Raw genomic sequence first — 24,302 nt, forward strand, 5'->3', positions numbered from 1 at the left:
TTTGTTTCATTTCGGAATAGGAAATATTGATATTAACCTTTAAAGCTAGGAACAGGCTAAAACCTGGTACTCTAGAGCATTGGTTCTCAATCATATGCTTTTGATTTCAGCTCTCAGAAGCCTTAGCCAAGTGTGGTCAATGGTCAGGCATTGAGCACGGAAGTCTCAAACATATGGAGAGCCAAAGATGGAAAAGCAATGAATTAAAGAGCCATCTCCAAGTTGAATAATACTGTAAGTTGAATAATAGTGCTGTAAGATCAACCTCGGAGTTATTGTTCTTGTGGTGGTTGGAAAGAACAATTAAATCGATGACCATAAGACAGAACTTTCTCAGCCATGACCTTACAGCATGTAAACATCTTCTCATTGACTTACGTTTTGCTCTTGCAAAAAAGCCAGTTAAGCAAGCAATATAAACATAAAAATGTGCAACACAGGCAGTCCCCAAGTTATGAACAAGATAGGTTCTGTGATTTGGAAAATGTGTGTTGTTGCAGAAACAAGGATTGGTGATAAAGCTTCAGTGAAAACATCTTTTTTCAATGATAATTCTTTCAGGAGTGGATTTCTCTTCCTAGAGGTAGATTTCTCTCACTTCCTGTTATCTCACCCCTGTCCTTAACTATGTAAGTTGGATGTTTCTAACTTGGGTTAAACCCTTGTGCTGGCAGGACTGCTGATCAATAGGTCAGCAGTTCGAATCCAGTGAGAGCAATTGAGCTCCCTCTGTTAGCTCCAACTCCCCATGCAGGGACATGGGAGAAACCTCCCACAAGGATGGTAAAACATCAAACATCCGGGCATTCCCTGGGCAACATCCTTGCAGATAGCCAATTCTCACACACCAGAAGCAACTTGCAGTTTCTCAAGTTGCCCCTGACACACACACAAAAACTCCTAAAACTTGGGGACTGCCTGTATTTTGTATTTTCTTCTTTAATAGACTTTGTGAGCGCATGAATGACATTAAGGGGAAGACAAAAAAGAACTGGTGGGATAACACAAGTTCCTGATGAAAGATGTGTTTAAAAAACTGTAAAATTAAAGGAGTAAATAAAGATGACTTGATCACTGTGAGTCATTTCACAATAGTGTCCTTATCTTGATTGTTATGAGATGATGTTAAAATTTCTTGCAGTATATCAGACCTACTGAAATATGTTCTTAAAATAACTATTTTCTAATGTATTAGACATGCCTTTTTTATCCAAGTGATGCATCACTATGTTGGCTTTGGAAAACTTGGAAAAACATAACCCTGGGAAAATACAAAAACAACAGCTTCTTTAAAAGATCGGTATGACTGTATGAGTCTATTCCATGCTTACTTGGCTGGAAATGTCACTGTGTTTAATAGAAAAAAAATCCCTGGTAAACCTGTACAGGATTAGACATGTTTTTTTCTGAATTATAATTTGTCTGGATTACACAGTCCATACTAGTTTTTTTAGGCTATGATCCTACACTCCCAAAATAGGAACTAGGTTCTACTGAACCTAGGGAGCTTACTTATGAACACATTGTTGCACTAACAGTAAAAGTCCTATGAACACACTTGATTGCTGCGAAATAAAAACTGTCAAGTGACAGGCTGAGCAATCCTGTTTAGAGCCAGTCAATCATAACCTTCGGAATACTATGAAGGAATACCTATGGGGGAAAGGATACAACTCAGAAGCTGCATTGCTAAAGAGAGAGACCAGCAGGATGAAATAGAATTAGGACAGAGACATTGTGAAGACCAATTAGACAGAAAGACATTGATAGCACCTGAATAGGGTTTTGGGAGCAGAGAATGAATAAAGAGTTTGGGGAGTTTACATTTAACCTAACACAACTTTACTTGATTTTGTTTCTAAAACTTAAGAACTGAAAAACGAGATTGGTCACACTTTAATATACTTACCCCCTGATCAACACAAATACTACCTTAAGAAATGAGGCTACAAAGTGGAAAGAGCAAACCACTGACCACCTGCTGCAATGCACCCTGAGCCCTGCCACATGCACAATGGAGGACCTTCTTGCAGCAACATCAGAGGCACTCCAAGTGGCCAGCTACTGGTCAAAGGACATTTAATCAACTACCAAGTTTGCAAACTTTGTGTTTTGTTTGTTTGTTTGTTAAAAATGCAATACAACTGTTTGGTTTGCTCCTGACATGATAAATAAAATAAATAAACACAAATACTTGTACAAAATAGAGGTCACTTCCGAAAAAGAGTAAACACTTGGCTTTTTGAACAAGCGTTTGGAAGTGCAGTGGAATAGGTAATTATGAAATAGAAAGAATGAACATGGCATGGCTGGACAACGCTGCTGGATAATGATTTTAACAGGATGACATCGGTGATTATATGTTTTTGAATGGTTTATATATGCTTTTTAAATATTGAGTCAAATGTTTTTAACTTTTTTTTTATGAATGTATGGCACTAAAATTGCTATTTCTGTGTGCTGCCTTGAGTTGCTACAAGGCTACAAATGCCATTAATAAATAAATAAATAAATTTGAATACCAGATCTACAGAGGGATGTGATGGTAAAGGGGAAGGCAAATGAAAGGAGCATTTGGGTTAGAACTGCAGGACTAACCTATACAGGAACAACTAAAGGGTAACTAAGTGTATTATTTATTTATTTATTTTGTGACATTTATATGCCACCCTTCTCACCCCGAAGGGGACTCAGAGCGGCTTACAAGATATATATACATATAATATATATATTATTAGCATAGTACAATATCAGTATTATATATTACTATATTGTACTATACCATTATATTGTAATATTATTAGTAATATAAAATATATAATTATAATATTGTATTATTATTTTTAGTATTATCTTGTATTACACTATAATGTTATAAATATTATAATGTAAATACAATATATTATATTATATGTAAAGCACAGGAGACAAGATGGAACTTATATATGTATCCTTATAAAATTGTGGTTCCAAAAGACAGCAAAGAGCACCTCCTTTCCTTTGCCATCAGTCTTCAGGATTGGTAAGAATGAAGGATTTTCTGACTTAAATGAAAGGCTGTGTAGAAAATCACTGGAAAGATCTTTCCTGTTAGAAAGCGTTTACCTATAGATTTATGGTATAAAGACAAGTAACACGATGCGAGGCCACAAAGAGGAGAATATGGATAGAGAGTATTGTAACAAATCTCTGCCGTCAAGTTCAATTTTAAGTTGGCTGTTCTTTCACCACATTTAAAGTATTTTGCAACTGCACGAATAAGACATGGGGTATTTATAGGAGGATTTTTGAGCATTCCCATAACCATTGTGGCCAACACTTCTCCAAGCAATCCTCTTACAAACATTGTGAAATATACTGTTTATTGAATTTTGTCAAAGGGAATTTCAGGTATTCAAGTTGCATTATTAAAAAGGGGACTAAAAAGCTACTGTAATCTAAAGCATATGACTGTGCAATTAGCTCCCTCATGGCAGCCATGAATTTATCCCTAGGCTATTATATTTCGTAACATGTTTCTGAAACATGGAGGTAAGTGAGAAATTTCTAAAGTGACAATGTTGATCTTTTAATTAGACTGAGGTAGCTATCCCAAGCAACTACTTCAATATGTCATGAAAGCACAGCTAACCTCTTCAATCTTTCGGAGAGGCCCTTCTCTCACTCCCGCCCGCATTGCAAGTGTGACTTGTGGGGACGAGAGAGAGGGCCTTCTCTGTAGTGGCCCCCTGGCTCTGGAATTCACTCCCCAGAGATATTAGGCAAGTCCCCACGCTGGCAATCTTTAGGAGGAACCTGAAAACCTGGTTATTCCAATGTGCCTTCAGTGATTGAATGTAAGACACTCCCTGACCAAACTTTGCATAAAATGATCTCAGAAGCACTTTATTTTATGGTTTGTGCAATTAAATCCTTCCTCATCCCTGGATCCCCCTTCCTGACATTTTTACATTGCCCTATCTCCCAGTGTTTTAAAATTTTATCTTTGAATCTGGTCCTGTCCTATGTAATTTCTTTTGTGTTTTAATGTTTGATTTTATATTGCTGTGTCATCTATTATATTGGTTTTGAATTTTATGTATTTTATTTTCTGGTTTTGTTATGCTTTTGTGTAATATTGTGTTTTTTGTACTTGCAACTGATTTCAAAGATAAATTGTTGTAACTTGCACCTTCTGGGAGGGGCTGCAAGTCGCTTTTCATGTGAGAGAATCAGTTGTCTACAAAGACGTTGCCCAGGGGATGGCTGGATGTGTTACTATCCTGCGGGAAGGCTTGCATTGACATCTTTGGCTCATCCTCTGTTCAGATATCAGCCAGCAAGCCAACACCTTAAATCAAGAAATAGCTTCCTAAGAGATACTCACAAGAATATCTCAGCAAGCGAGAGTCCAAAGGTGGCAGTTAAAACTTGGAACCTCAATCAGTGGCTATACCAGATGAGAAACTCTGTCCTGAGCACACAAAAACTGGGCAACTTTCAAGTTACTGAACGGACTGCACTCTGGCGCCACGAGATGCAGAGCTAACTACAAACAATTTACTACAGAGCAGTCTGAACCCTGCCACATGCACAATGGGGGACCTTATTACAGAGACACCAGAGGCACTCAAAGTGGCCAGCTTCTGGTCAAAGGAAATTTAGTATAATGCCAAATATTTAACTTTGTTTGTGGTTTTTCTATACATTATAATTGTATTCTCAATTTGCTTCTGACACAATAAATAAATAAATCTGGGAGGGGTAATTCATTCTTGAAAAAGGTTGATCTGGAAATTCTGGAAGAGTCGAGGTCTACAGGACTCCTTGTGGGGCTGGAATCCCTAGGCCACATTTTTCTGTAAGAGTTATTATGGGAAAAAGTGTCTCTAATGCTTTCTCAGCATTTTTTTCCACGAAAAACCAAAATTTTCAAAATTCAATTGTCACAGGGACAGAAAATAAAGATGAAAATCTTCTGAACAGGGGCACATGTAGCAAAACAAGCATTACATGAATGTTAACCCTTCCTGATGCTATCCATAATAATCATCATCATCACCGTTGTCGTCGTCATCATCATCACTGAAGTTACACTTAAAAATGTACCTATTCTGACTTACATACAAATGTAACTTTAGAATAAACATAGAAAACCTATCTTGTTCATAACCCAGGTTCATAACTACCTGTACTTGCAATATTTACTTGAATACATCACATGACAAATTCATTTGTGTGGAAGTAGCTGCTGGGTCTTTCTCATTAAGAATTCAGTATCTCTGTATGAATGGTCCTTGTATACATTTTTCCCTTCCATTTAATAGTTTCAAATAAAAGATGGATTACTCTTTAATGTTAATGGATGCTAAATACTTACCAGAGACTGCACAGATTGAAAGAAAGACAGATAGAGAAAGTGGGGTGTGCTCAGCCAAGGCCATGGCTTATCCTTGTGTCTATAGTGTGTCTGACAGATAGCTCACCTTCCATAGCAGCACCGCCAGCAGCAGGAAGATGAGAATTCCCACAAGTAAACTGATAGCAATGATCCAGCCGACCACATAACCGCGAGGCTCCAGATTATGCAAGGCCTCAAAGACCACCTACAAAGCAATTAGGAAAAACAAGGAGCTTTTACACAACTAGGATTCATTATTTCATAGGACAGAAATGTTGTTGTATTTTCTCTGAATATCTTTAAAGCATTGCAGCACAGAACTGTCAACCACATTTGTACAGTTTATGCATTAGGTTTGTTTTTCCTCAAGGGTTTCAAAAATAATCTGATATAAGTGCAGATACCAAGACATGTCTCATCCTTGGAAATCCCATCCTATTGATGCCCCCTCCCCAAACCACAAAATATATAAAGCTCCATTCTGTGCCAGCCACTGTTAGGGTGCAGCTGCTGGTGTCGCAATGCCAACTGTCTCTGATCTCCATGAAATCTTTTAGAAGCTTGCTTAAAAAGAAGACAATCCACCATGAAAGAGAAACAATTTTTTACTAAAATAGAACATTAAGTTGACAAAGTTTTGCTTTGTATGTTACATTTCTGCAAATGTTGCATATCCATAAGACAATACAAGTCTATTTGAGGCCCCATCTACACTACTAAATAATGCAGTTTTATAATGCAGTTTAACTGCATTCAACTATATTATATGGCAGTGTAGACTCATATACTGCAGTTTAATATTCTTAAACTGCATTATAAACCTGCATTATACGGCAGTGTAGAGTTTTGTGAAATTATTATTTTGGATAACAATTCCCCAAATGCACCAGTGAGCAGGGCCAATAGTTTGAAGATTGCTGCCATTTCTTCTCCTAATATTCTTTTATCTGGGGGAAAAAACTCAACAATTCTTCCTATTCCTTGGTTTTCAGATGACTCACTGAAATTTGTCTGTATTTCCTTGATATGGAAAAATTCAGTTCTGACTCCATTATACCAAATGTAGCCTGAACAATGCAAATATTGGGGGATTCATGGTATTATTATTACTATTATTATTATATTTATATTTATTTATACCCTGCTTTATCACTCCCGAAGAAGACTCACTCCCGAATTTACTCTTAGTTGTACTTAGAGTAGATCCATTGAAACTAATAGAATTTAGCTTATTAGAGGGATGTCATGGTGTCTCTCTATTCTGCTTTGGTTAGACCTCATCTGGAATACTGTGTCCAATTCTGGGCACCACAGTTCAAAAGAGATATTGACAAGCTGGAAGGTGTCCAGAGGAGGACAACTAAAATTATCAAAGGTCTGGAGACCATGAATCCCTATGAGGAGTGTCTTTAAAAGCTGGGTATGTTTAGTCTGCGGAAGAGAAGGTTGAGAGGAGACATGATAGCCATATATAAATATGAGAAATGATGTCATAAGGAAGAGGGAACAGACTTGTTTTCTGCTGCCCTGCAAACTAAGACTAGGAGTAATGGGTTCAAATTACAGGAAAGGAGATTCCACCTGAACATTAGGAAGAACTTAATGACTACAAGAGCTGTTCAGCAGTGGAACTCTCTGACTCATAGTGTGGTGGAAGCTCCTTCCTTGGAAGCTTTTAAATAGAGATGAAAGGCCATCTGTCAGGGGTACTTTGTTATGCTTTTCCTAAATGGCGTTTCCAACTAAAGGCAAAGGCAAAGGAAACTGTTCAGCCAGAGGCTACCATGGGGTCAGATGAGGTCATATTTTTATTATTCAAAAAGGAGTATCAACTCTTCAAACCCACTCTCCCTGCAGATTGACCCTCAACCTATCCATGAGTCGTATCAAAATTCATAGTTTTGGCCTCAAAACCCACACTCAGCTTATACATGAGTTCAACTTTTACATTATTATATACAGTATTATTATTTTTTGCAAAAATGTAGAAGGATGTAGATGGAATGATAGTCAAATTGAAATAATCTTGAGGCTGGTCTTTATTCCTCATGATAACAATAAGAGTATCTTACAGAAAATTAGCTCATCCCTCTTCTTTGTGATATTCAAGCTTCCTACTGGCAGAAGCTGTGGGAGGACAATCAGTCAGACATCTCAGCATCTGCATTTTGAAGAATGACTGTCCCACAAGGGCTGTATCACATCCATTTATTTCTCTTTTAAAAAGCTGAAGATCAGTCTTGTGACTGATATTTACATTTGAAAGAGTGACAAGAAAGAAATAGTGCTTGGAGTTAACCTATGGTTGGTAACATATCTCTACAATTTATGCTGCGGCAATCTACTGCATTTTTTAGATACATTTTCTCTGGGCAGTTTATAATATTACGAACGCATAAGAAAACTTACTAAACATGAGCAACTATGAACAATTTATACTATCTTCAAATAATGTTAAAGGTTATAGAAATAGTATCTTTTTTTATAAAAAGGGGGGGGGTCTAAACTGCTTGATGTTAAATGAAAAATCTAATTATCAGATAGAAAAAGATGGAAGAATCAAATCTTTAAAACAGATTTTTATACTATGCAGCCTAAATACATTTCTTGTGAGATGGAGCTCCAGGGGTTGGGGAGACCACTAAAATGGTCAAACATTATCTACATTGTAATTGTGAAATTTGCAATAAATTATGGGTTGGCCTATGTACACACCCCTGGGAGTAAGTCCCATTTACCTTATTTGTGTAGCTATGTATAGGACTCAGTTCTCAGAAGTAGGCTAGTATTGGTTGAACACCATTCTTTTTCTGAAAATGGTTTTTAAAAGAAAGGTAATTCTGATCTTATTATATCATTCCAATTTTTAACCAAGGACTACTATGATATTTGAGTTTCTATCTTCCAGCAATCTGCTCAAGCTCAGCTGACCGATTATACCAGGGAGTAATTATAACTACACTTCCTAGGAAGAAACATATGCATTTAACTGTGCCCAACATGTAGGTTCCTCTGAAATTCATAGTGTAATTAGATCACTCAGAATAATCCAGTATTTCTGCATATTAGTTTCTTGATGGAAAACAACATCTGGATGCACTATTATCACACAGCTTCTTGCTTGGATGACATCACGAAGAAGTTGCTCAGCTTGTGTTTCTCCATAGTAATGGGTTTAAACCTTCTGCCAAGAAAAGAGGAACAAAGGCCTATACTATTAAAATATAGTATTCACAAACCCGGTTGGCACTGGCAATACTGATTATGAAGTGCTGATCTTGAGCAAAGCAGCAGCTCCAGGAATTCAAAAAAGTAGGCTGTAGATGGACTTGAAACATGAGGTGGTTGTTTTTAGTAATGTAGTAACTATGGTTTGCTTGCTTCCTCAGCTACCCCAAAATCAAAGTTTTCAGCCACCCAAAGATAGTTATCAAACGTTTGCTAGTAATCTATTAGAAATTATGGTTAATATTGTTTGTTTTGTATATATTTTATACTTATTTTATCAGATTCTGCCACTTTGCACCCATGCCAGCTGGACAGTGAAAAACAAACCAGACTAGTTTTAAAGGCACTCTTCAATCTGCTCCACCTATTTATGTAGGAATATGGTTCAGCACCTTGGAGAGTATTTTTCAAACCTGGGTTAAAACCTGGGGTTCTTTCCTGCTACACTTGATTATACTTTAATTACCATGGCTGCATACTGTAGAATTGGTGAGGCACTGGACCACTCTGGTTGAAAATTCTAAATACCCTTCGCTAAACTGCAAATCCTAATACTCCTCAAGGCAGTCATAATGGAATCATTGTGCTATATTTGTGTCATGTGAAATGGCCCTGGGAGTAGATTAACTGATACAGGTGCCACTAGGCCCCACTGTCTCCAAATCACCTTAAACTCATGGTCCTTCATATCGAAAATTAGCATTCCTTTGGTCTCAGTATTTGTGCCAGACAAGTTGATAATTACAGTGCCCAAGTTCCAGAGATCATGGCTCTCCAGACATAATATCTCCTCCATGGGCTGCAGCTAGGCTTTGGGTTACCAGTACTGGTCTACATTCAACTATAGAGGTCTGGGGATCTGAGCTTCAGGTTCTCTAGTGGTTTGAGGACTTATTTCCTCTTCTGTTGACACTGTTCGTTTCTTGACCTCTGTATCTGTGTCCAAACCATTGTTGGACTTTTGGATCACAACATATTTACTCTTAGTTGTTGCTCTAGACTTCCTTGGAGGTGAAATCACACTCTCTTTTAGCCTAGTGAACCTGATGAGGATTGTTTCAGCACAAGAACTGCAATTATTCCTCTGTTACCAAGCAAAAGGATGAGGAAATTTGACTGCACAGGCTGTGTATAGTAGGCTTGATTATGTGTGCATTGGAGCAATTATTGTAAATTACTGTATTATAAATTATTATTTTAGAATTATTAAGATAAAGTATGGGAATTGGGAGGTGCAAGTAAGGCAGGTAGTAAACCATTGGAAGTATTCTGGATTATGATTGGGTGGAGAGGGAATATAGAAGGATGAAAAATGATGCTTGGATTTGAAGATGGGGTAGTTCTGATGCACAGGAAATGAGTACAGAATTGAAATGCCAAGGAAATAGATAGCATACCAAAATAACTTTTTAGTCTTATTTATTTTAATATTATTCAGTAAAATCTACTGAATAATGTTAAACTACATTGTTCATTTGCCCTACATATCAATTTTGTCAAAGCAGCAAAGTAAGAAATAACCTAAAAAATGTTGGCAACAGATTATAACTAAGTGATAGAAAGTAAATTTTGTTATTTCTCCAAATCCACAAAGCAGTAATATATTTACTGGCCAACCAAAATGTATTGAGTGCATTTTGGTTGGCCTATAAAGCTATCAGTGTTTTATGGATTTGGAAGTTTATTATATTTTGCCAACACAGCTACCTCTGTGTTATTCATGTTATGCTCTTGAGGATTGGGACCAAGGTGCAGAAAGAATTACACTGCCCTCCTGTGATTATCTAGAAAAATAAAAATACAGAAAGGATCTTGATCTAATAACTTGCCTTTACTAACATGAAATCCAGAACCAGCCAGTGAAAGCTATGAAAAAGTGGGAATTATTCATCTTTTCCAGGTGTTGGCAAAGAGGTTGCTGAAAAGGAAGCATGCCAGCCAGGCTCCACACTTTTGAAGCACTTACATCTTTGTTGCAATTGAACAATCTGTTAAAAAGCAAAACTTGGTCTCTCCTTTCTTGGCCTCCCTAATTGTAACATCTCCTTTAGGGCAGTTATTACAAAACACATGCCATACTGCCTTAGATCTGACGGATTTCCAGCAGTGAAACATACATTATGGTTGATACAGGAGAAAGAAGAAATAGACTGCGAGAAGACTATAAGCCTAAATAAAATTAAATGGCTATAAAAATGTGGAGTGAATTAGAGACTTGTATTCATGCTTTGAACCAATGCCCAAGAATCTGAATACAAAATGGGATTCATTCTAGGATGCCAAGGAAAGAGAACGCCACCTTATAATGCAACTTGAGTTCCTTTTATGTTTCTGACCACAATGAAAAGATCTTATAACAGCTTCATTTAGTTTTAACATTTCATGATACACTGAACAGCCCTTTCTAGAAAACCTACAGGATCGAATTAACCATTTTAACCTCAACTAGAATTTATTTAGAAATAAATTTACAATGAGGTTTGGCAGATGATTGTGACGGGGAGAAGTCAGTGCTCATTGCAAGCCTAATTTGCCCAGGAACTTATATATAAAAAGCTGACAAAAATAGTCACACAGATGCTAAAAGGCCACCCTGACTTCAGTATCTTATGTAAAAGAAATGGAGATAAATGTGTGTTGTTCCCTGACTATTGCATAATGACTAATTAGTTATAACAAGCTAATGTCCAACTGATTTCAATAGGTCTTTCAGAAGTATTACAGCCAACATGGTGTCGTGAGTGTTGGACTAAGATACTGGAAAGCTACGGCTTGCGTCCCTGCTCAGTCATGGAAACCCACTGGTTGACCTTAGAAAAACCACACTCTCTCGGCCTAAGAATAGGGCAAAGGCAAAAACCCCTTTGAACAAATCCTGCCAAGAAACACCATGATAGGATCACCTCAAGTTAGAAACAACTTGAAGGCGTACAGTAATAATATCAGAAGTATCCCATCCATTTCAGTGTTAAATCTCACTAGCTGTTTCGTGTACATGAAACAAGAGAAGAAAAAGAGATGGAGGAGAAGGAAAGTTAGTCACTTTTGATGTTCAAAGCTGATACTACTATTCCACAGCAATTAGCTACAGTTATATTTACAATTTTAGTAACATTTCATCACTTTATCCTTTCTTAAAAGTGTAAATATACATACTTTTAGGTACTTTAAAGATCAAGATGCATCAGCACAAAGCAAAGAACAAGCTAGCATGTAAAGCAATTGATATTCACCAACTTTAGAATCATAGAATCATAGAATCAAAGAGTTGGAAGAGACCTCATGGGCCATCCAGTCCAACCCCTTTATTTTAAGATGAATTTACTATAGCTACAAAGACAACTTAAGATTTACCATTACATGACAAAATTGGTGAAAATATTTCTCATTAAGTCACACTTTGGCTATACCTGACTTACTGCAAAAACTAAAATTACTGTACTTTCAGATTCTGGGATGGAAGATAAATTTACATGATAAAATGGTGAAAAAAATCTCTGAAATGGAGAAAACTTCAAAAAGAAAGGGAACAGGACATTTGACAAAACTTTGGCAATTCTTGTTGCAAAATCTGAACACTTCCTTTCTGGAAAGGGGGAATGGTTTGACTACCTGGAGCCAAACCACATGTCTTACTTTTCACTTTCCTGAGTATGACCCAAAATAAAGTGTACCAGGCCAAGGGAAGCCAAGAGATGGATGGAAATTCAGTGGCTGAAGATTAAAAACTAACATTCACATTAGAAATGAAAAAAATTACACACTGATGTTTCAAAACTATATAATGTCCAGCATGCTCTTTTGCAGCTTGTACTTCCCCAAAACCACAGCAGGTTGCGTTTCGTTTTTACAATGCAAAAACCAACAACAATTCTTCTGACACAGAACTATTTCAGGAAATTCAATCTGGCAGTAATAATAATAATTTTAAAACCAATAAATAATAAAGAGAAATACCGCATTCCATGTTGACCTATACTGTGTAAATCATTCTTTCTCGGTCATTTTACTGTAAGTAATAGATATTAAATGTATGACTCTAATGCACCCTGTCTGAAAGATCATGATCTAAAAGGACTGCATGTGCAATGACTACCCAAAAAGGTTGAGACTTCTGCAGTACATAAATCTGGGATCTAGAAATTTCAAAGAGTCCCAGTCTCTGTATGAGAAACACACCACCAGCTAGGAAGTTTATTAGGCACAGCTCTCCTTGCATTTCTTTGACACAAGAAAATTAGGTTTATACATGTACCCAAAAGTCATCTTTGTGATACTGTCAGAAGAGTGTTGTTGTTGGGCTGATGGAAATGATTTCGTGACATGATCTGAGAAGGCTAAACATGCAGGTTGCTGTGTAATCATAAAGCTGTCAAGTCACACATAGTTTCATGTAGTTTGAGAACTGCCTTCAATTATCCCTTGCAAACCTCTGGTTCAATATCTTTGATCATATATGCTTTTACTGCCACTCTTGCAGGGAGTTTGGCTGACAGTGGCATAGAAAGGGTTAATTTGTAAGCAGTAGTTTTGATAAGAGTTTTACCTTAAGCTTGACGGTCCAGGGCTGAGGAAAAATATAAAGTCTGGAAATCAAATAGGGGAGTAAATGTTTCTACAAGAAGCCCGCTGTATGGTCTTAACTATTAGGCCACCTGCACACTTCAATTTCCTTTATTTCTGGGCTATATAACCTTTGGGACTTAAGGGAAGTGCACCCTGTCTGAGGATGCCCATTTAGAAGCTATGGGGAACTAGAGAGCCAATTAAAGGATAGTCTGGATAGTTGGTTGTTTAGGGACCCAATGTGATCACCTACTATCTCAGTGGTTCTCAGCCTGTGGGTCCCCTGGTGTTTTGGCCTACAACTCCCAGAAATCCCAGCCAGTTTACCAACTGTTAGGCTTTCTTGGAGTTGAAGGCCAAAACATCTGGGGACCCACAGGTTGAGAACCACTGTACTATCTCATCACATTGATAAGGTCACATGGGGCGATTTGCCAGCCTCTGTGGTGAATTGGTGGGACAGCGGGGCAATCTCACTGCCCCACGTCCTACCTCATCCAAAGAGCTACTTTCCCATTCCACACGGGGAAGCATCACCGCACGGCTACCCCACATGCTAGCCCTGTTGTTCCTTACAGAACACAGGAAGCTTCGCATGTTCTGGGCACAGGGTCATAAGATGTTTGTACCCACCAGAAGTCAGGGTGTATTGTGTGATGGGCAGCATGGGGCAACATGGATCAACTGGGGTGCAAGCATCCTACAGCGTTTGCAGCTCCCTTCGTGATGAAGTCCTTACTGTGAAGAGATGCTGGATCCTAGTTTAAATGCTTCTCTGCTCTACACCACATGCTGCATCATTTGCCAAGAATGCCTATCTTATAATAGTAATGTGTATCCCTTTTGGTACCCTTTGGGAGATCTGGGTCCAGCTCCATACACCTCCTACAGACAGTACTCTGCAAGCAACCAAATGCCTTGCTTGCTCAGTTGAGCTTGGCTTGATCATTCATAATGAAAGCATTTCAAGCCCACCTTAAATCTAAGTATCTCTAATGACATTTGAGGCAGTTAAATCTCTGGGAAGACTTCTAATTCCTGGTTTCATCAAGTGTAATTGGAATTGTGGCTCTAAGCCCCTAGAATGCATTTAAAATGGTAGCCAAATTGTTTTAGGCTGTAATCCCAACCACATTTGCTTGGAAGCGTGTTCAATTGAAAACACTTCCAAACAATGCATTTCGGATTGCTGTGCCAGCCACTATTAGGAAACTTGGAAATTATTTTAAACAACATCTAGCAGGGATATCTTGATACCTAAATCCAATGAAGTGCGATAAGCAATATGATTTTCCACACAACCACCACACCCATGACACACACAGGAAACAGGCTGCTTTTTATATTTTGCAGATTTTAAAATGGAGTATTTGGATTATGCTCAAGCTTTTTAGATGAACAATACTAAAAGGGAGACTGTGGGATGGAGAGGCACACTTTGGGCTCACACATTTTAAGTAAATGTACACTGAAAATGGCAGTATGTTCCAAAAGTGCTTTTATAAAGGGATGATTTTGAGAAACACTTGTTGACTGTGTGAACTTTGTGGAAACTCCCACACTAAATGCTCACTCTGCACATACTTTACAACAGTTTAGAGATGCAAACTATCATAAATGTAGCCGAGATGGCTAAATACTTCCACGAGGAAGAACAGAAACGCTAGAAGAGTCAATTTCCTTTCACTTTTGCCTTAGTCTAGTGCAGTGGTTCCCAACTTGTGGTTCGTGGACCACCAGTGGTCCCCAAGAACTAAAATATGGTCCGCAACCTCACTGTCACTACACCATTGCAACGAGAGTGACTGGTCTTGTGAAACCCTCTTATAGGCAACAAGGATGTCGGGAGGGGAAAGGCTGACTACCCATGAAAGGCACAACAACAAGCCTCCTAGCTGCTGCTTCTCCTCTTCCTCCCTCCCTATGTGGCACCTGGAAGCAGGGGAGTCTTGGTGTTTTTGTTTTTAGGCCTGTTCCTGGGCTTATTTGGGATGCAGATTCAGAAAATTGCATTGGATAGACCATATCAGCTCAGGATGATTAAATATAGTTTTCTGTGGGCGAGAAGATGGTGACTACTGGATGGCATATGTTCTGTATCAGAAACTAAAGCTGACATGGTTTATCCAATGCAATTTTCTCAATCAGTACCCCAAATAATCAAACCGAATCTAAAGTTGACCAAAACTGATTCGTAAAGCTTTTGATTCTGCTCTATTGCCTCCTTGCCAAGTTTATTGGATACAAACTATTTTTTTGCACTTTGAACCCAGTTTGTAGCAAATAAAGTAACCTGAGGACAAAAGTAGGAGAAGTAGAGAGATTCTGGGACACTTTAAAAGCAGATTAAATATCAAGATGACAAAGGGTTAATTGGTAATATCCTTGTCAAGCCTGGTTCACCAGCAAAGTCCAATATATTAAAAACAACATAGATCTACTTTTCCCACTACAATGAAAATCACAAAAAAGTGGAAACTAGTGGAAGGAAAAAATCTTTCCTGGATATATTTTGGAGGAAGCTTTGAAATGAGCTCTAAACAGTTTTACTGGAAATTGTTCTTTCATTTCACATGGGCAGAGTGTTCGCTCTGAATGAAAAGTTTGATGAAAACTGTTGAAGCATTCTTTGCTTTGGTGGTGTAAAAACCTATCACTATCTTTTCATCTTTCTTCTGTCTGTATTAGAAAACTAAAAAAGAAGTTCCCAGGAAGACATCTGCTTCATTAACTGAGGTATGCCTGTACTTAAATTAATTTGCAGGTCAGAAGTAAGAGAATTATTTAAAATCCTCCAAAGCTTATTCATGATTTCATAAAATGGTTATATCAATATTAAATATTTATTTTTACAATGTTTTGGAAAGATTGAAAATTTGAAAGGTAGCTAGGAAATGCACTAATTAGTTAACCAACTAATGTGTGTGTGAGGAGACACAGCAACATCTGAAGCTAAAAGGACAGTTGGCTTTTACTCCAAATCTTCATTCACCTGATTGTTGTTTTTGATCCTCAAAAGTTAATGAAACAATTAAAGTTGCATTAATTGACTTGTTACTTGGAAGCATGTCTGTCCTGTGGGTCTTAATTCCTAGGAAATGTGCATAGGATTGCACTGCAACTGTTTTATAATATGAATTGATCTTCCAGAAGGGGATAACTCTCAGGGATTTCCAAAAACCTGTGTTCGATTATAGCCGGTTTCAGCTTTACCCTGGGAAACTGAACTCATTGCTTAAGGTGCGGTTGAAGCCTTTACAATTGTGGGTAGCAACAACACAACGTGCATTAAAGTATTCTGAATAACATTATTTGTAAAAGGGACCTGGCTTATCACAGCAAGTGAAACCACAAGAGGATTGTAAGACAGCAGCACTGCTGGGGAATTCAAAGAAAGGCACGTTCATTCGTTTTTGCCGGCTAAGCCTAAGCCTGGCCACAAATTCCTCACTCTGGGTAGGCTAATCTAATGCATTCCATATGCGCAACACAAGCCATCTTCCAAATTCATCCACTCACCGTTGCATCTTCTGAATTCCCGTTGGATACTTCTACTGCCCGGATGGTTGTGTCCACCCTCACCTTTGCTCTTGTTATAAACTGAATGACAGATGAACTGTCCTAAGGATTGAAAAACAGTCAGAGTTGAGGAGCGCTGTCAAGCACACTGCCTTGAAAAACCTTTTATCCGCTGGCACTCTCATGGCTTTAAAATAGAGACAAACTCTACAAAGCACTATTGCAGATCTAAATCCAACCCATCCCATTAAATGTGATATGCCGGAGTACTGTTTTCTTCATTTTCAAACTTGGTTCTGAGCTGGATGGAAAATGCTCCCATCGAGATATATTTCCCAATAAAAAGACTGGCACAGGCTGCCAAACACCACCAGCAAAGAGCATCTTAACCCAAGAGATTTTCACATAATTAGGAATAGATATTGAAATGCAATTACTAAAATGAACTTGCAAACAGTATCAGATAAAATATTTTACTATTAAAACAAATCCTGATGTGGCACATTGGAAAAAGCTCGCTTATGTATGCTTTTATCCTTTTTGCAAGAGTGAGTTCCTTTCATATTTCTTACAAAGGTTTCAAATATAAATGATCCAGCTGGTTAAGTTGTTGAATTGCATGCCCTCTGCTGGTTTCAGATCAGCATTTTAGTATCTTCTTCCCAGAAGTTTATATGATAGTGAAGTTTTCTGATGTGATGGACCAGGCAGGGTTTCCCACCACTCTGCCACAATCTGGAAACATATTTGTGTGCATTTGACTACAAACAGAATTTTAATGCAGACTAAATAACTAATAATTCACTAACCGACAGTAGTTCAAGGACTACCATTTTGAGTAGCATTGACTTAGGGCCATAAACAGCAATATCCAAGAGATATTGCAGCTTTATGTTAAGGAAAAATGGTAACCTTCTCAACACCAGAAGCTACCCTGATGTCACTTGAGCCTTTTTTGGTGATGGGATAACATTTTCGACCACACTGGAGAAAAACAGACTAGTTTAGAGGATGATGTTAAGATGTGTGATGGACATAGTTTTGTCCTCCAAGGGAGACAAATGGCTAAAAGGGTCAGGAAAACAACTAAGAACTCGCTGCTGCCCAGAAATGTAGTTATTGGGGGAAAATTAAAGTCTTGTAGCCAATGAAATTTCCCGTCAATAACCACTTTTCTAGCATTTCAGTAACTTTACATTTAAATTTCATCTGAGTACTTAGGCCCCTCCTACACTGCCATATAAATTCCAGATTATATGACCTGAACTGGATTATATGGCAGTGTAGACTCATATAATCCAGTTCAAAGCAGATAATATGGATTATCTGATTAGATAATCTGGACTGTATGGAAGTATACAGTTCCATTCAAAACGTTTCTGTTTCTAAGAGCTGCTCAAACACAATCATGCAAATATCTCTAGTTTAGTTCTCGCCATGTGCCAGATTATGCAAAGAGCATGTAAAATTATAATTCAGGCAGTAACACTCACCTTTTTTAGTATTTCGGTGTTCAATAACATCTGGATATCTATGTTGCGGGATTCTGCTTTTGCTAGTGAGCTTAAGTTGCAATGTATAATTAAACAAGGTCTGCCTGGTCTGTCACAATCCTAAGGGAGGCAAGCAGAAGGCTGTCAAGCAAATGAAGATTGGGGTTGGGAGATAAAATGTAAGCACTGTTGAGTTTTGGATTAAGGACAACATTCACTGTGTTGTTGTTTTTGTTCATTCTTGTTCACTGTTCATTCTTGTTCATTCTTGATTATCTGACAATGTAGACTTCAAATCAGATCTGGGATCAGATCCGGGGATATAGGGTAGTGTAGATCTAGCTCAAACTAACCAATTTGAGACCTAATGAGGGCATGGTTCAACACCAAATTCTCACTGTGAATTTTACAACTTAAGAATAACAACAAAATCCATATACCTTTGGAATCACTTCATCCATATAAACAGGAGCCACATAGAACAGTATGGCATCCTATCTACAAACTCAATATTCATGTTTTCACTTACTCATGCTTGAAAAATATTCCCTTGGACACGTTGGTGGGCCTTTTTGGTGTGCTTCTTGTGCAAGCATCATCCAAATATATGGTCTATCTACAGTTCAAGTATTCATACACGGTCTTGGAATGTATCTCCCATGAATACAGGGGTCATACTACATAGGCGTTTAATACTGACTCTATGCAGCAGGCTAAAATGGAGTATCCTGGTAGCTTCACATCCCCTTTCAGGTTGTAATTCTACAACTTAGTGAAAGCTGCTGCCTGCTAGCAAAAAAGATGGAAGAGTGGTTGAAATTAGGATAAGGCCTGGTGATACTTGTTTTTGAGCACATCGAAACAGGGTTGTGCGTAAGGGTGAATGAGTGTGAAACTAACCTCATTTATATACTTTTCTGTCATTGCCAAACACAGACATAAAGTGCCACATGTATTCACTTGACTTCTAATGGTTGTAGTTGCAATTAAGAACCTCTAAAGCAGTGGTTCTCAACCTGGGGTCCCCAGATGTTTTTGGCCTTCAACTCCCAGAAATCCTAACAGCTGGTAAACTGGCTGGAATTTCTGGGAGTTGTAGGCCAAAAACATCTGGGGACCCCAGGTTGAGAACCACTGCTCTAAACTAACTGGGCTTCAGCATCTATATAAATAAGAATGTAATGTTCGTTTGTGGGATTAACATAACTCAAAAACCACTGGACGAATTGCCACCAAATTTGGCCACAAGACATCTACTACCCCAAGGAGTGACCATAACTAAAAAAATGATTTTGTCATTTGGGAGTTGAATTTGCTGGGATTTATAGTAAACCTACAATCAAAGAGCATTCTAAACTCCACCAATGATAGAATTGAACCAAACATGGCACACAGGACTCCCATGACCAACAGAAAACACTAGAAGGGTTTGGTGGGCATTGACCTTGAATTTGGGAGTTGTAGCTCACCTACATCCAGAGAGCACTGTGGACTCAAATGATGGATCTGGACCAAACTTGGCATGAATATTCCATATGCCCAAATATGAACACAGATGGTGTTTGGAGGAAATAGACCTTGACATTTGGGATTTGTAGTTACTGGGATTTATAGTTCACTACAATTAAAGAGCATTCTGAAACCCACAAATGACAGAAATGGGGCAAACTTCCCACACAGAAACCCCATGACCAACAGAAAATACTTAAGGCCATCCAGTCCAACTCCCTTCACCAGGGCAAGGAAACATAATCAAAGCCCTCCTGGCAAAAAGCCATCCAGCCATAGATATAGATAGATATATATGATTCACAAACAGAGGGATATAGTATCATAGCTTTGAAAGGGACCCCTAAAGAAGGACAATTATATGTTGCATGTTCTAGAGTAGGCAAACCAGACAATCTCCACATCAACAGTGACAAAGAAACAGCAAGAAATACTGTTTACCCACAAGCATAAAGAAATTACATATATTAGAAACCAACACTTCCTAATTACTTCATTTTCCAGATCACCAGACTGGGCCACAGCAACATGTGGCAGGGGATGGCAACTTGAGCAATATATTATTTTTACAAAAAAAAGATAAAGAGTAGAGATTCTTACCAGGACTCTTCTACCGGACTTGGTAAAAAAAGCAAATATTGTATGAAAAATATTCTCCTTTTCTTGAGGAATGACACATGGGGTTGGGTTTCTCTGAAAAGAGCAGTTTCCTTTGTCCTGTGCAACCTAAAGGAAGACCAAAATAAAACACATATAATTTACTTGTACGCCAATCTTAACTGCATAAAGGGCTTGTTGTTAGGTTATGGGAGCAGTAGAGTTCCCATTCTCCCATGCTTCCATCAATGTTAATAACAACATTCTGACAGTACTGGAACGGTACAGGTAGGTTTTAAAGACATTTGACAGAATCAAATGACTGTGCCTTATTAAATTACCCAATAAACTTAATTTAGGGCATAAATTTGCTTCCTTCATCTCATATATCTGATCATTTGAAAGTTTTTGTGCACACAGGATATCCATTATTTTTCATCGCTGATTACTTTATTCTTATACATTAACTCATTGGATCTTTGACTTGTGTTTTTTTTTTTTTACTCACTGGTTCTGCTGTTCAGGCAATACTGATTAGATGGAAGAAAAGGGCACCTACACTGCACAAATTGAAAAAATATACCTTTCAATAGATTTGGTATTGCAAGTCACCATACCTTGAAATACACCCGAAAACTGATATGGACGAACACAGAATAAAATACAGCACAGAGCTAAATGAACAGCTCATAGTATTGGTTAAAATGTTAATGTATAAACTAGCTGACTGAAAGGCATTAATAACTGTCATGTAAATTATGTCATGAATGACTTTTCAATGATTATAAAGCATAGGTTCTTTTTATTGCCATTTCCAGTGTGAGAAGGTATATCAGATTACAGAAAACATTTAGACAAAGAATTGACATTGAACATACAGACATACAGATTCTATGCAACTACATTGGACTTACAATTACATTGGTTGACAAACAAACAAAGGGAGGTTACATTTTTACTCAACATTCACACACACATACATGCATTCATCCACATGCATTTAAATGTTACCATATCATTTCTCCCTCCTTGAAGAAACACCTGTTAGGCCAGACCTGATTTCCTGCAGCCTGCCAATGCATAGTTCCATAACTTCCATAACGCCAAAACTTCAAAACGCTGAAATGTCAAAATTTCTTTCCTTAAAAACAATGCCAAGGACCAGATCTCTGTTTTCCATACAGCAGAACCTAATTCCCTGTACAAAATCCAAGACTCCAAAAGCACACTTCTTCCTCTTTCCTTGAAACCAGACTGCTCCCTTGCAAATTTGCCACTCTCCAAATACACCATCTCTGTCCTTCCCATGGAGCAGAGCATGGCGGGAGGAACAGATTCCTCGTTCTGCCACGGTTTGAGCATTATTAGTCTGAGTCTTTTATAGGAATATTCTGTTGACGTAGTCCCAAAGTTGTAAATTAATGATAGTCATCTTCCATCCTGGATCCATCTCAGTTTCCTGGCCAGATGTTGATCTTCTTGATTGGTTTTGATCTTATGTTGACTTCCTTCTTAACATAAGGAAGGTTGTAAACATTTCCTTTATCACTGTCCCAGTTCTGCCCCAGGAGCTGAGAAGCCTTCTAATCAAGGTGAAAGAAGAAAGTGCAAACGCTGGGTTGCAATTAAACATTTAAAAAAAACCAAATTCATGGCAACCAGACTGATTGATAACTGGCAAATAGAGGAAGAAAATGTGGAGGCAGTGACAGACTTTGTATTTCTAGATGTCAAGATTACTGCAGATGCAGACTGCAGCCAGGAAATCAGATGATGCTTTCTTCTTGGAAGGAGAGCAAGGACCAATCTCGATAAAATAGTGACGAGTAGAGACATCACACTGGCAATGAAGATCCAGATAGTAAAAGCAATGGTATTCCCCGTAGTAACCTACGGATGTGAGAGCTGGACCATAGGGAAGGCTGAGCGAAGGAAGATAGGGGCTTTTGAACTTTGGTGTTGGAGGAAAGTTCTGAAGTGCCTTGGACCACAAGAAGATCCAACCAGTCCATACTTCAGGAAATAATGCCTGATTGCTCATTGGAGGGAAGGATATTAGAGGTCAAGATGAAGTATTTTGGTCACATAATGAGAAGACAGGGAAGCTTAGAGAAGACAATTATGCTGGGGGAAATGGAAGGAAAAAGGAAAAGGGGCTGACCAAGGGCAAGATGGATGGATGGTACCCTTGAAATGACTGGCTTGACCTTGAAGGAGCTGAGGGTGGTGACAACCAACAGGGAGCTCTGGCGTAGGCTTGTCCATGAGGTCACAAAGAGTCGGAAGCGACTGAACGAATGAACAGCAACAACCATGAACCCTTTGCACATTTGTGAAATGTCTTACAGTGTATAGGGACAACATATGCAAAGTGACATACAACTGTTCTGTAGTTTTCTCAATGCATATACACATCAAAAATATGGATGTGGTCATTTATATAAATACCCATAAACTCTTTTGCAGTCTATATCGATGAGCACATGCGCTACCAGTAATGGCAAGGGGGTGGCAGCACACCAATGAATGTAAATGATGTAAAGCTACTCCAATCTTTATTTGCATAGAACTCAGTGCAAAGTTCATGAATTAAAAACAGATCAACACAGAATTCTTAATGTAATAACCTCACTACAGAAACATGACCAGATAGTCCAGAAACCCTGACAGATTCTTACTGTTTGTGATTCCTGCATCTCTTAATAATGCCTCATCTACTGTTACAATTCCACAACCATCCCAGGACTCATTTTTTTTGTATTTTGTTTTTGTATCTTGAATGTTCACATGCTACATTCATGTATCTCTTTTGGCTGCTAACACTGCTAAGCAAACAGATGTATTTGAGAAGTCCTGGATGACAAGTGATCACTATTGGTGAAACACCCTTCTGAAATGAATAGGGATGAACTGACTCATGTTATCTATGAGCTCCAGGGTATGCTGACTTGAGTGGCATGTCAAACAATTTATTTTGTGATTATTTTCAGAGTAGGTCTTATTTTTCAGGATGTTATTTTTAAAACATAACCTGATGTGCTCAGAGTACATATTTACAACTTGGATAATTTCTAACAACTTTCCTTTCTGTAGTAGTTCCAAATTTGATCAAGAGTAAATTACTATACTGAATAAATATCAGAAAGTTCTCAAAGTGGGAAAGTCTGATTGTTCTCCTGAAGATACTCACAACTTAAAACAAGCAGATGAGGAATACTACCCACATGACAAGATGTTGCAAAAGAACAGATGTGCTAGTGTTCTTGCATATTCGCACTGCACTGTTTCCTGTCAAATACACAGAGCATTCTTGTGAATTAGGACCACAAGCTTATGGCAGGATGCACATGTTGTTGGCAGAAGAGCCTATATTTAGTCTTTAGTATATCCACATGCATAAGGGGAACGTGTATCTAAAAGCTTGGGTAGCATACCATGCTGAGATTGATTGGAAAAAGTCTAATGCAAGTTCTTCCTTGTTTCCTATTGCAGTGTCAAAGCATGAACACTTTTTTCCTTATCAGAAACCACATTATGTGAATCCCTTCAGGCTTTTCCTCTGAACCTACTACCTCATCGGATGGGCAAAATTGCCCATCATATGTCGCTCCATCTTCACTTGCGACACAGAGCTCACTGGCTCCCATTCCACAACATAGATCTACTTCCAGCAGGGCTCTGTGGCACTAGTGAAGAGGCACAAGTGAAGCCCCTGCGGTGGCAACATGAAAGGCTTCCTGTGTTGCATAGGCAACAGTGGAGGAAAGTGGGGCAGCAAATGCTTCACCCCGTGGGGTGAAGTAAGGAGGAAGTCGGGCGATGCGGGGTACACAGTGACAGGTTTCCTATGACCAATGCTAGGCCCTGCCAGCTTCGCCATGATGCTTGGTGAACCCCACCATTAATGTGATGAGGTCCCTAGTTACAATGCTCACAGTAGCTGGGTTGTGTGTGTTTCCACAAAAAATGATTTATTATTGTGAGCTATCTGTTGCACTCTAGCACTGGAA

The 24,302-nt window shown here is 38.4% G+C and overlaps 1 protein-coding gene across 1 annotated transcript in view; it reads right to left on the reverse strand.

The window, feature by feature from the left end:
* ITGA9 (integrin subunit alpha 9) overlaps positions 1–24,302 on the reverse strand; it is a 313,194-nt gene that overhangs the window by 20,608 nt on the left and 268,284 nt on the right. Inside the window, exons 24-27 of the mRNA XM_067470189.1 lie at positions 20,296–20,421; positions 18,187–18,306; positions 16,694–16,795; positions 5,466–5,585 (exon numbers count right to left, since the gene is read on the reverse strand). Of these exons, the coding sequence (XP_067326290.1) occupies positions 5,466–5,585; positions 16,694–16,795; positions 18,187–18,306; positions 20,296–20,421 (468 nt within the window). The remainder of the gene's footprint in view (positions 1–5,465; positions 5,586–16,693; positions 16,796–18,186; positions 18,307–20,295; positions 20,422–24,302) is intronic.

Source organism: Anolis sagrei, chromosome 6 (assembly GCF_037176765.1).
Source record: "Anolis sagrei isolate rAnoSag1 chromosome 6, rAnoSag1.mat, whole genome shotgun sequence".
In the NCBI taxonomy this organism is placed as follows: domain Eukaryota; kingdom Metazoa; phylum Chordata; class Lepidosauria; order Squamata; family Dactyloidae; genus Anolis; species Anolis sagrei.